Raw genomic sequence first — 14005 nt, forward strand, 5'->3', positions numbered from 1 at the left:
GAGTAAGACATTTAAGTGTGTTAACCCTCGCAAGGCTGCAGGCCCAGACGGCATCCCTAGCCATGTCCTCAGAGCATGTGCAGACCAGCTGACTGGAGTGTTTACAGACATATTCAATCTCTCCCGATACCTGTCTGCTGTCCCCACTTGCTTCAAGATGTCCACCGTTGTTCCATGAAGTGCTTTGAGAGGCTAGTTAAGGATCATATCACTTCTACCTTACACCAAGACCCACTTCAATTTTCTTACCTTTCCAATAGATCCACAGACGATGCCATCGCACTTCACTATCCCATCTGCACAAGAGGAATACCTATGTAAGAATGCTGTTCAGTGACTATAGCTCAGCATTCAACACCATAGTACCCTCCAAGCTCATAATTAAGCTCAGGGCCCTGGGGTCTGAACCCCGCCCTTTGCAACTGGGTCCTGGACTTCCTGACGGGCCGCCCCCAGGTGGTGAAGGTAGGAAACAACACCTCCACTTCGCTGATCCTCAACACAGGGGCCCCACAAGGTTGCGTGCTCAGCCCCCTCCTGTACTCCCTGTTCACCAATGACTGCGCGGCCACGCACGCCTCCAACTCAATAAAGTTTGCAGATAACATTAGTAGGCCTGATTACCAACAATGACAAGACAGCCTAAAGGGAGGTGAGGGCCCTAGGAGAGTGGTGCCAGGAAAATAACCTCTCACCTCATCAAAACCAAGGAGCTGATTTTGGACTTCAGGAAACAGAGGGAGCACGCCCCTATCCACACCAACGGGACCGCAGTGGAGAAGGTGTAAAGCTTCAAGTTCCCAGGCGTACTCATCACTGTCGATCTGAAATGGTCCACCCACAGACAATGCGGTGAAGAAGGCGCAACAGCACCTCTTCAACCTCAGGAGGCTGAAGAAATTTTGCTTGGCTCCTAAAATCCTCACAAACTTTTACAGATGCACAATTGAGAGTATCCTGTCAGGCTGTATCACCGCCTGGTATGGCAATTGCGACGCCCGCAACCGCAGGGCTCTCCAGAGGGAGGTGCAGTCTGCCCAATGCATCACCGAGGGCAAACTACCTGCCCTCCAGGACACCAACAGCACCCGATGTCACAGGAAGGCCAAAAAGATCATCAATAACATCAACCACCTGAGCCACGGCCTGTACACCCCGCTGTCATCATGAAGGCGAAGTCAGTACAGGTGCATATAAGCTGGGACCGAGAGACAGCGATCTCAAGGCTATCAGCCTTAGAGGCTGCTGCCAATTTAAGAATAGAACACTAGTCACTTTAATGTTTACATACTGCTTTACTTATCTTAAGTATATACTGTATTCTATTCTACCGTATTTTTGTCAATGCCACTCCGACATTGCTCGAGCTAATATTTATATATTTCTTCATTCCATTCTTTTACATGTGTGTATTGTTAGATACTACTACACTGTTGAAGCTAGGAACACAAGCATTTCGCTACACCTGCAATAATATCTGCTAAATGTATGTGACCAATAACATTTTATTTTGATACAAATTGATCAATGTGTCCATGCCCCAAAGAATTCAGGCTGTTCTGGAGGCAAAACTAGATGAGTGTACCTAATAAACTGTCCACTGAGTATGTTACAGTGCTGTTAATAAGCGGTGGGTGAAAATTCACATTTTACCAGCAAGAACAACATATACACATTATGATTCAGAGAGCTTTTATATTAATTTACTTTAGACAAAACTGGAGACCAATTCACAGATGTTGGACAATTCTTTCCACAGAGACTTGTAAGGAAGAGGGATTTAAAAAACAAATGAAACATCAATGTTGCATTATGATAATAGTCTCAAGACGGTTTATATTTAGTGTGAGCACAAGCTCCCTATCAACGAGATGTTAAGTGAATGATATTCTGTACTCATATTGCTTGAATCAAATAGAGTTCCCCTTCATCTGAGGCACTGCACTGTTATATGCATCCCAAATGACACTATTCCCTAGATAGGGATCTGGTCAAAAGTATTGCACTAAATAGGGAATAGGGGGATGCATCATTGGCCGCCTTTTAAATACTGACTGATCATAAGTGCCAGGGGACCAGATATTCATAGCACAAAAAAAAAAAGACAACCAACAAAACCATAAATAGACATAAATATGTTTTAGCAAAGCATCCAAAAATGGCTTTAAAACATCAGGTTTTTGTTAACTGCTCCACTTTTGAGTAGGTAGACAATTGAATTTACAAGACTGGCAAAAGGAGACATATAGGCAATATAATACATGTTTCAAATATTAACTTTTAAATTCCATTGTATGTATTTACTGTATGTAAACTGTAACCGCATGGGATACCCACACAGGTGGGAGTTCCATCCCTACAGACTCATCCATTTTGTTGCATACTATTTTACTGAATGTGGAAAGGAAGGAACACCTGTGCTATTCCTTGAGAGAGCCAACAACATACTGTATAGGGCTTGTCACCCCCCCCCCCCAAAAAAAAGCTCAATTCCTTATGAAATGAATAATAAAAAGCTTTTAGCCAGCAAGCACCATTCAGTCTTTTCCTCCCATTGGAATGTTGACCAGGTGAGATCAGCACAGCAGAGACATGGGATTGGTTCAGCTAGCCTAAGCTGGGACCGACAGGGCTTCGTCTGATTGGCTGGAGTGGAGAAAGTAGGGAACCAGAGAAAAGTTCTTCATGCTGAGGCCCTGGGTGATACCAGCATCCTGCATCTCAAACCTGTCAACAACAAAATAACAAAACTTGTTGAAAATAATTATCTTCAAAGGACTACCAAAACAATATAGAAAAATAACAGCAGCAAAAGGCCGATGGCAGCACACAACTGTTAAAATAAAAATCAGTAGGTCCCAAATAAATATTAATAACACTTTTCCAGGTGGTGAAAGCACTTTACATACATTAAATGGGGGAAACTCACCTCAAACAATAAATCAAATCAAATCCTCAACAGCTCCCCATTTCAAACAGTGACAGTGCCAGTCTGACATTCATCTGTCTCTTACCAGTCTCCAGTAGAGATGGTGTAGTAGACGGGGGGTCTGGGTGAATCTGTGAAAGTGGACGGAGGGCCCAGGCTATAGGCCCCAGCGTTGTTGAAGATCAGCCAGTCTCCCACACTGAGCTCTGGCAGCAGACACTGATCCACCACCTGGTCCAGCTCATCACCCGACGGACCCCACAGACTGCTGGCAAACACCGGTTCCTCAGACACACCGCTCTGGGACATCCAGGGACACAGAGAGAGTCATTTAGAGAGACTTATGGGCCATGCTTATGAGTAAATAGGGTTTCCATTTGGGATGCAGTCCTAATATTCACTCCAGGGTGCTTGAGATAGGAAATTTAATTAAACTTAACTTTGCTTGGTGATGCAAAAATCACAAAAATGCAGAATCGTTGTCATTTCATGCATTTCACTAGTCATTTTGTTTATTTAAAATGTAGTTTGTTAGGGCCTCACGGGTGGCGCAGTGGTCTAGGGCAATGGTAACTGTGCCACCGGAGACTGGGTTCGAGCCCAGGCTCTGTCGCAGCCGGCCGCGACCGGGAGGCCCATGGCACACAATTGGCGGCGTCCGGGTTAGGGAGGGTTTGGCCGGTAGGGATATCCTTGTCTCATTGCGCACTAGCGACTTCTGTGGCGGGGCGGGCGCAGTGCACGCTAACCAGGTCGCCAGGTGCACGGTGTTTCCTCCGACACATTGGTGCGGCTGGCTTCCGGGTTGGATGCGCGCTGTGCGAGTTGGTTGGGTTGTGTTTCGGAGGACGCATAGCTTGGTAAATGTAGTTCACTAAGCCCTGAAGCCAAAACTCACCTTGGGCAGAGCCGGAGCTGGAATCACATTGTCTGCTAGCTTGCTAGTGAACGAGCCGTACACCCCATCGTTCATGTAGTACAGGAACTCTGGCTCATCGTTGGGAGATGGTTCATCTGTAAAGAGGTATGGCAGACAAGAGTCATGAGACACAATAGTAGAAAAGGTGTGTGCTGGTCTGCTGGAGCATCTAGGTCTGCCGAACCATGATTACTGATTTTGACCAGCTTCATATGCTAGGTATTGAGAAGGTACTGCCACTGACCGAGATTGCCATGAAGATCCCGGGCGCCTACTTCCTTAGCGATGATGTTGACAGCCAGGGTGAAGGAGGAGGACACGTAGTAACTGCCAGGCTCTGCCATGATGGAGACGCCAGACGATGCAGGGAAGTACAGGTCCAACAACGGCCTGACTGCACTGTTAATCTGTTACCAGAGGGGAAAAAACAGTCAGCACCTTCAGCCTAACAGGCATTCTATAGAGTGTGTTTGTTCAAATTCAAAGATAAGCTGGGTGAAGGCTTTCCTTTGAAAAACACATTACTAGTACAGGCCTGACACCAGAAAGAGGGTGAAGTGGTTTGTGACCTTTGACTGACTGAGTCACGTATTAATTCAGCTGAAGTAAACCATCTAAATCAGTACTATGTAACGAGCTAACTATCATCCAATAATGACCTGTTTCAGCTGAGTCTCTGAGCCGTTGAATCCACCTCCAATATCCAGGATTGTCATACTGAAGCCAATATCCTCCTGAAAACAACATTAAAAGAAAACGTAAACTTCAAAATATAACAGCAGGGTGGTGAATATTTATGGCTGTCTCCTTCACATATTATGCACATTCAAAGTCCCATAACGTAAGCACTAGCTAACTCACCCCCATGTCAAAGACACAGCGAGCGTCAGACACTGCATGGCTGTAGGCCTGAGGGTCGTCACAGGAGCTGGGAATGTGGAACCTGCATCATGGGGATAATGATGATGTCATGAGAATACCATATAAATCAGGGATTGACTGAGGAACGGAAACTGAGCAGTCGGGCAAGTTGAGCGTGCTTGGAGGTCACCCAAAGTGAGAAAAAAAAGTGAAACAACAAAACTGCCAAAAACTCCAGTAAACCTAAAACTGATTGTCTGGTTCATCTCCATTGTTTAAGTGAAAGACGGAAAATATACGGCAGCTTCATTAGGCAGGTGATAAAAAAAAAAACTGAATTCCAGTAGCCAAGCATAGGGGCTACACTGGAGATTCTGACCTGATTAACTGGAAGTTTAACGTGTGGTCAGAGCGCCAGCCACTATGGCCTATTGATCTCGGCTGTGAGTTGCACGTTGAAATCTTGAAAATAGAACCAGAGCGTAGATCAGCGCAAAGGTTGGCGTTGCAGAAGGACTCACCTGACCCCCACCACCTGCAGGCCCTGCTCTTTGGCACTCTCCAGCAGGTGTCTGCAGTCCTTCAGCTTGGAGCCAAACGCCATGCCCATCTCATCACCCTCGCTGGAAGCCTCTGTGGCCACCTGCAGCAGCAGTCTGAGCAGAGATGGAGGGAGATGAGCGTTTTTAGGTATTTCATATTCATACCCATTGTAGTTGTATTGTAGAGAGTATGAAATATAGACTTTTAAAATAACGGTCTAATAACAGTTACATGGACACCTACTTGGCACGGGGATGGCAGCGAGCGATCTTGCGTAGCTCGGCCTCGTTGTCACACACCAGGAAGTCGATGCCGTTCTTAGCGGCATACTTGATCTGGGAGAGCTGTTTACATACACCGCTGTAGATAATGTCTTCAGAGGGAACGCCATAGCCCTGCACAAGCTCCAACTCATACTGAAAAGACACAAAAACATCAACGTTGATATTACAGCTCTAAGTTGTGAAGGAGCAATGCGCTGTTGCAGAGAGACATTTCTCCAATAGATGGCGCTCCTTCCTATTTTCTGTGAGTAGAGGCCAGTCGACTTATGAAGCCGTTATAAAGCAGTAATTGGCCCAACAAAATGATGGTAATCAGAGCTGTGAGAAGCTGCAACTGATGTAAGCCAAGAATCTATAAAAATGTATTTAACTGAAAAACATCCTAAAGCTGTGGAAAAGGACCAGTAAGTTAGTCTACACTAAAATGCAATTTGATCTGGACAGGTTGTTTGTTATACAGTGTTATAATAGTAGTAGTGGGAGAGAGCGCTGCGGGCACCTTGCTGGTGCAGATGAAGCCAGTGCCGAGAGCAGCTAGGATCTCAATGACAGCCAGGCTGCTGTTGGCTTGGACAGCGTAGAAGGGACGCATCTGGGGCATGTGGGTTCGCCAGCGAACATGTTGCCTCATAAGGACCCCCAAGTCTGCCACGAAGAACGCATTCTTCTCAGCCTGAGGAAAGAAAAACATGACACGACAGGTTTACTGGCTGTCTGGCATGCTATGACGTCATTCACCTGAATCTGTCAAGTACACCATGACTGATTATTCTTACTGTCTCTCATCAAACACCATACAATTACATAAGAGCGATCTGCAACCTCATTTTTCCACTGGTGTGAATTGAAAGCATACAGAGTGTGGTCAGCGTTAATGACTCATTAACTTGCCACTTCAACCAAGTGGGGCGAGACTGGCACACAGTTTTACACAGCAGCATTGTACTTTGTCACATCCTCAATCAATTTATTTATGTGGTGATTGCTAGAATTTATCAATCTATTTCCGGATTAGGCAATCAACTAATCTCATTTCCAATTGCACAACTTCAATACGCTATAAAGTAGCAAGACTTCAAAATGTGCAAGTATTTTAATGTACAGAGAATGTCTCTTCACAGTACTTACCAGTGTTTGTTCATAAATGTGATTCTCAACCACATCGCTGAGGGCCGTTGCTCCCTCCAGCAGGGCGACGGAGTAGTTTGGTTCGTCAGCTAGTCCCTTCATCTCAACTGCTGTCTGCTAATCTGCCAGTCATAAAGAATTATGCCTGTGTGAAGTGGTCTCTCTCTGATCCTCTGTGTGAAGTGGTCTCTCTCTGAGCCCCTGGGTGAAGTGGTCTCTCTCTGAGCCCCTGGGTGAAGTGGTCTCTCTCTGAGCCCCTGGGTGAAGTGGTCTCTCTCTGAGCCCCTGGGGTCCTTGATAGTATGCAGCAAACTGGAAAACACAGGAAGAGAGGCAGCGTGAAATATAGCCCTAACTATTGAAGTGGATGGGGAAAATGAGTTCCATCTAATCATTACAAAAATGGAGGGAAAGAAAAAAGGAATTATTTGACAGAAAAAGGCTAAAGCAGTTAGTCTACATGTTACACTTAGTTTGACCAGTTAAGCCTTTAGGATGGTTTGTGAACCAAGATAGTTGTGAGGGCAGCCAATCAGAGGTCGAGGTGGAAATCACGTTATGGGGCTGCGTATGGGAAAGTCTGGGTGTCTGGACAGCCACTGTGAAAACAAGACCTCTGGGGCATGGAGTTTGTTTACCTAACCATCAATTACTCCTGACAATTAGGATTAATCCCACTGGCAGTGACCCATTAGGGTTTCTTTTGATGGCATTATCTGGGTACAATACCAGCGGCATGGGATGTCAGATCTCTGCATTCAATAATGTTACATAATACGTCAGTCAGTAGAGCATTGTGGGCCTGGGTCTGTGGGCCTGGGTGTGTGCAGTGACACAATGTCTGGTTGGTTGGCCTCACAGACTGCAATGTCTGATGGCTGGATTGGACCAGAACACTGTCTGTGATCAGAGGGGTGCAGTGTCGCACAGCCAGGTTGGACTATTGTGATCATAAGGGTGCTGTGTGTCTCCCTGTCTCTGTTCTATGGCTGGGAGCCTTGTATTGGCAGTTCAAAAACAGAGACAGCTTCATGATAGCAAGCTGGAATGGCTCTAAGAAACAGGACAGTCGTGGCATGACTAAAACAACATCTCAGCAGTCTGAAAACACTGACAACAACCCACTACAATTAACACAAAAGATCAAAGGTCACAAATCATGGTCTCGTTTAGGTTAATGGACAAAAATGTGTGTGTGACTGAAAAATGCTTAACTCTACAGACCACCAACTTCATTGGGGTAAAGACTTGGGAGGAAATAAAAGCATATTACAAATCTAACAGTAGGCTTACAACATGACATACACAAAGAAATCATAACATTTAGGTTACAGGTGAAGACAGGAAACATTGTGTTTCAACTATGACTCATAGCTGAGTGGCCCCTCCTCTCTGTTACTGGATCTAACCAGTCACCAGTAAAAACAGGGACAGAGAGCATCAGATAAAAGTAGCACAACACTATGCTATTGTTATTTCAACAGTCACCACAAGGACATGTTTGGGTTATTATGGTGTCAGCGTGACTTGGACCCATATTCACAAAGCGTCTCAGAGTAGGGGTGCTGATCTAGGATCAAGGTCCCCCTGTCCATAGTGTTTTATAATTATTATGATCTAAGAGGCTAAACTGAACAGAGATCATTACTCCTCCTACTCGACCTGATGTCTACTCACATGGACGAGTTAGGAGATGGAGCTCCCCCACTATCAGCTAGGATCCCAAGGTGGCTCGGCGTTGAAGTCGAACGGCTCTCGGCGGAGAGCCGCCCCTAAGCCCTCTGGGTAGTAATTGTACACCTGCACAGAAGACAAGATACAGTTGAGTCAAGAGGAAAGAGAGGCAAAGCTGGCTCAGAGGATTAGATGAGATCAAAAAAAATATTGAATGGGAAAGCAAGACATAGGTTAATTGATCGTTAGGGACTGGTGGTTTTCACAGGTTGTTATGGTTTTCATAATCCTAAATAATTTCTCAGTTTTGAATGAATTCAAGTGCCACGTTGTACCTTATGTTTTCGAATATGCTAAATGTTGTTAACGAAGTTCCAACCTTAACTAAATAGCTATTGATTGTACTACTGTGGTTTTCAAAATAACAACACTAAAATGTCAAAACAAACCGTCCATAGCTAGCCAGTTAACTTATATTACATGCCAACTCAGCAGGCGAACATTAGCTAACCCTGTGTGATAAATGGCTTTAAATAAGATTGCGAATGCTAGTTATATGGCGTCTAGGGATTCACTAGTTAGCTAGAAACAACCCGATAACGTTTTCAAAGTAATCGTAGCTAATGTTAATTATATAGCTAGCACAGCTAGCTAGCTATGATAATATATAATAAACTAAAATAGCTAGCTAAATAACTTTGATGAATGACGACAATAATGACAGTCAGTCTTTAGTTAGTTCGTTCATTACCTTTCGTAGCCATCTGCGGCTAACGCTAGCTAATTTCCCTCCTTAAACAGTTAACGTTAGCAACTTACCTAGCCAGTTAGCGAGCAAGCTAGGTAGCTAGAAGGTACTTACGTGAGAATAAAACCCAATATTTGGGGTGGATCGTTTTTTCCTTTTAGGTGGAATTTTCAAAGAGTGGCGGGGGCACTATAGGAAAGAAAAAATGCCATCAAAGCGGAGGTGCAGATCGAGATTTGAAGCTAAATCGAACCCTTTCGTAGCTACGCAGCGAGCAAAACTGCCGAAGTCGACAGAGAGAAAGAAACACAGATAGAACAATGAGACAGATATTTCACCGGATGTATAAATGTGAAGCATTCGCTTGGCGTTTCCACTGACTACCAAATCTGGTAGTGAGAGGAAGCCCAGTGGCCAGCAAGAAGATGGATGGAGATGGATTTGGGCCTAAATTCTGGTAATTTTCTCATCGATTAAACATTTGATCTCAATACAGTTTTCTGTTCCCAAAAGTATAATCTGTTTTGAACAGAGTGGACTAATTTTGGTAGACTTTTCCCTTTGTAAAAGTTTTTTAAAATCGCGTTGCTTATAAAGGAGTGCAACGGCGAATTGAGTTATTGCACACGCGCACTTCATACAGTAGGAGTTCCCTAACGGAAATATGCAGATGTAGCTAGAACAGGAAAATAGGATCTTGCTAAGCTCGTGCTTGGCTCTGCCCACCTCCTTTGCCTGTTCTGCCCACTAGGACTCATTTGTTCCTATTGGAAACGACACGCTGTGGTCTATCTTGGTTTAGTTATAAAAAATCTTTGGAAGAAAGGGGAGCGGAAAATAACGTCAGATGGGCGGGGTTTTCGAGCTGTCAAAGCAAATGAGAGTGATAATAGCTAAATAGTTTGGCTTGTATTTTATTTCTAAGCATTATTTTATTCTCTTCATGTGTGATATCTAGTTTTTGTGATAATATATGCAATTATACCTATGCTATTGATATGCTGAGAATTATGTTGAATACAACTCATTATTTATCATTTGTATTTATATTTATGTATTTATTTGTATTTATTATTATCATTTGTATTTATTATTAGCAATCTGCGATTGCTACATTAAAAAAGTGTACTTTTAAATGAACGATCTCTACCCATCGATTATTGAAAGATTATTGAAACTCATAAATGCCTCATGAGCTTAGTTCAACTGCCGTACCCTATCATAACCCGAAATATAAGCTTGTTTACCACATGTTTTGTAAACAAACACTGTAAAGCCTCAAAAGTCATTTTATATGGTCGGACCATTTATTTCATCCATAGCTCTGTCTATGAATTTGATTTCTCCAGCCCCATTTCTCAGCTATTTACCAAAACAGTGGCGGGATAGGTGGATTGTTATTGTTTGAAATGCAGATTTCCCCTTTAATATTATATTATTTTATATTAAATTATTGCCAGAATAGACTACTACGGTTCTGAGAATGTAATGTCTCAATCAGATAGTATGGTTACCTTGGTTACGTCTTCATGCTTTTTCCCATGGCACCGCGATAAATGTAAATGTTGTCCACAAATTGTCACTGGTACTCCTCTCTTGTATTCTGGCAACACATGCTTGAAGTTCAACAGTGTGAAATTAGATTGCAGGTGTTTTAACAACCTCAGCCTTGTCTGCCGAGAGTTTGTGAAGTTTTGCTTCCATCTGAAGACGCAAAGGAGTATATTTCCCACAGATGAATTTACACGCCACCCTTCTTGCCTATTGGTGGAGAAGGAGGTCTATTCCAAATTGGAAAAATTCAATTGACTAATTTGACAGTTTTTTTTATCTACCTGTTGACTGTTGTCTCAATGATAACTTGGTTATGTAGGTAATGTTACATTTTGTTGTGATGTATTTTCTATTTATTTACAGACAATGGGATTCATAGAGTAATTAGTGAGTGTAGTCCTCAGGGATCTGTCTGAACAGCCATCCACTTGCTTCTCCTGCAGCCACAAACCTATGCTGCTCTCTGCGTACAGAGATTGTATGTATTTACATTGTGGTATAGGCTATGATCACCTTTAGAAGTTAGTCATGGCTCCTAAGGCTTAGACACCACCAGCATACCACACATACAGGGTTTCACAAGTGGTTGATAGGCTAAGTGCATGTGAGAATGAAAATAGCACTTCATGAAATTGTATATTCTGGGAACTGTTTTTTAAAATATTATATTTAGAATATATAAAAACAGGCTACTGTTATTGTACCCTTTCTTATTTTCATACACGTTGTCTTACAGGAATCCATATCAGCTGTCTTGTTTTGTGGCCAATGTCCATTTTCAGCATGTCCACAGTGCATGTTCCTTTGGTCAAAATTGGAGGCATCCAGGGCGGGAACAATGAACATTGAAATGAAATATATGGATAACTATGTCTCTTTATGCATTACAATTCAAACATTACATTGCAATTCAAACTGTAATAATGTACATCATTTCTTTATATCTAAGAACAATTATGAGACTATTATTGGTCCCGTATGATTTTCAATTGGCCCTGATCACTTTGTATTTAGCTGCAAAGGACCAAATATGATTTAAATTCCTTATTATATAATGATGGAGTAAGCTTAGGACATGTACTTAGCTCCTATGAATAGCCACCGGTACATAGCTTATGTGCAAAGTCCAAACCCACACATGTGGCCTGTTTATCTTAGATAGACGGTGGTTAGAGGAGTGTGAACTCATAATGTCAGATGAGCTATGTGTATTGGTAAGGGAAAAATACACAATGGTTCTGTTTGTTTTGCTCAAACATAAATGTTTCTTGGCCAATTGTCAAGACTTGAGAGCAAAAGTTTATCCTATGGACCACAACACAAAAGAATCTGTTCCGAGCTTTGTGTCTGTTCTCCAAGACTGTAGATGAGGGTATGCATTGAGTCTAATCATAATCACACATAGCATCTAAAGTGGCTTCCAGAAAAACATCATGTTTGATTTCCATTGTTGTGATCATAATAGCCCGGGACACTGAGCACACTTGCTGTCGTAGTGTTTACCGCCCACAGTGAGTGAAAACACTCCAGTGGCTTGCATTGTGCAACTGGAATTCTCATCTGCAAACGGGGCCAGATTACATCAAAATATCACCCCACTAAAGCCTACATTATACACACAGAGTTATTTAGTATGACCAACAGCCAGATGATATGAACACAATTACTGTTGCATGAGCAAACACCACATATTTTACACACAATGAAAGCTCCATGTTCTTTTATCAGAGGACTCTATGAATTGTGATAATAAATCATAGTGGAACTTAAAATAATCAATAACCAATGTATGTTATTGTTATTGTTCCTATAAAAGGGAAACCTATTTGTGTTAATTAGTATCCATCCGATTTGCCTTTTCAAATCACTACACCTCCAACAAAAATATAATAGTTACATTTGAGGACAAATTAAGGTATTCCTCACAGTTCTCAGATAGTGTTATGTTATGCTGCAACAAAGCACAACATCACAAGACTAGTGAACCTAGTGGAAAACTCAATTCTTCATTGAATAACTGGTATCACAGTGGTTGTCTAAGCGCATGGCCTTTGATAGTTCAAGTAAACCCCTCCATTCTTTGTTGTGTAGAAGAGGTATGGGGAGGTTGAAATGGCTAAATCCAAATGAATATAGTCAATCATTAGTCCCTGCATTATACAATGGGTCTTGATCTAGTACTTGTTTCTAATGCTGTGAGTTACACCATGGTGTTTCAGCCTTACGCATTTGCCAAAGAATGTTGATAAGTAAAACTACCTCTACACAGACCTTTTCTCTGAGCTGAATTTTGAGAAGGGTCAAATACAAACTGTGTAAATCCAGTAAATAATAGTAAATAAAAGCTACTGCATTCTGCTAATTTACTATAAAATACCAATATTCTATTCTATTTTATTCTATATATAAAAAGTGTTTTACAGGTTACAACTCTGAATAGACACCTTGAAAAGGAAACTGTAAAAGCACTCCAGTATCCCTCTCTTCTCAAGTCTCTCTAACATTTTCCTGAAGTCAATGAGTCTGATTCTGGACTCGAGCCTTGGAAATGTTGGCCTTGTAACACTAGTATCAGAGAGGTTGACAAATAGATCCAATCTGCCACTGAAACAATAATACAAGATAATGCTTATCTCACACAATTTCCCTCTTTAAAACCTTCCTCCCCCTTTCTGCCCTAGGCAGTCCATAATAATTCAGACATACTAGATTAGATTTACTGTAATGTCCCTCAGAAGGCTCAGAATAACTAGCTGGGAAAATAGAACTGACCTGAATACAGTGAAAGATACTGAGGACACTATATGGGTCTTGAAAGTTTGTACACAGTATAAGGAATGTGTAGTTGCGTATTTTTGTGTCATTTACAGGTGAACCATGTCATGTTTTTGTACTAAGATGTATTGTCAGTGTCATGGTCACTCAAACTCATGGGTAAAAGTTCAAACATGTGATATGTAAAGTTAAGCACGGTATACAAAGCATTAGAACTAGAGCGAGCATGTGACACATGTTTCTGTTGGTAGGACTCAACAACAAACTTGGTGCTCTATTTTTGTGTAATGCTTTGGATATATTAAACCAAGTAACTGAGATGGGAATGATAGAGAATGTTGACATTCATCTTTGAAATACACAAAGTTGCAGCAATGACCTTCATCCATAGGTTTTTTCAGAGCTCTCACACTGTATGACTAACTTGTATTAGAGGAAGTTTGTTGAGGACACACTCAGTTAATTCCTCTCCTCACATCATCATCCCCACTCAAAGACCCAGTCTGCGTGTCGGTAGCCCAAATGAGAGAGTGATTACAGTCTGTGTGCCCAGAAATGTCCTTGTAGACTGGCCTGCGGCCAACAGTGGG

The 14005-nt window shown here is 42.3% G+C and overlaps 1 protein-coding gene across 2 annotated transcripts; it reads right to left on the reverse strand.

The window, feature by feature from the left end:
* Positions 1 to 1675: 1675 nt before the first annotated feature.
* On the reverse strand, positions 1676 to 10744 carry LOC115140928 (antizyme inhibitor 1-like). Of its 2 annotated transcripts, none has more exons than XM_029679417.2 (12): positions 10601 to 10744; positions 8342 to 8464; positions 6665 to 6976; positions 6036 to 6209; positions 5496 to 5668; positions 5231 to 5365; positions 4710 to 4791; positions 4508 to 4582; positions 4093 to 4255; positions 3828 to 3943; positions 3015 to 3229; positions 1676 to 2727 (listed from the first exon to the last, which is right to left on the reverse strand). In XM_029679417.2, exons 3-12 carry the CDS (start codon positions 6764 to 6766, stop codon positions 2613 to 2615), a joined length of 1350 nt encoding a protein of 449 aa, XP_029535277.1. In that variant the 5' UTR covers positions 6767 to 6976; positions 8342 to 8464; positions 10601 to 10744; the 3' UTR covers positions 1676 to 2612. The 2 variants fall into 2 exon arrangements, with proteins under 2 accessions (XP_029535277.1, XP_029535276.1); XM_029679416.2 differs by lacking the exon at positions 10601 to 10744 and adding an exon at positions 9201 to 9404.
* Positions 10745 to 14005: the final 3261 nt, after the last annotated feature.

This window comes from Oncorhynchus nerka, linkage group LG14 (assembly GCF_034236695.1).
Source record: "Oncorhynchus nerka isolate Pitt River linkage group LG14, Oner_Uvic_2.0, whole genome shotgun sequence".
Lineage (NCBI taxonomy): Eukaryota > Metazoa > Chordata > Actinopteri > Salmoniformes > Salmonidae > Oncorhynchus > Oncorhynchus nerka.

What these genes read in the sequence shown, in the direction of transcription:
- LOC115140928 (XM_029679417.2), bottom strand. Translation starts at nt 6,766, where the DNA reads ATGAAGGGACTAGCTGACGAACCAAACTACTCCGTCGCCCTGCTGGAG. An exon ending in GCTTCATCTGCACCAGCAAG is followed by an intron (nt 5,669 to 6,035) that starts GTGCCCGCAGCG and finishes GTGTCTTTTCAG; the next exon opens with TATGAGTTGGAGCTTGTGCA. An exon ending in CAGCTCCGGCTCTGCCCAAG is followed by an intron (nt 3,230 to 3,827) that starts GTGAGTTTTGGC and finishes TGGATGTCCCAG; the next exon opens with AGCGGTGTGTCTGAGGAACC.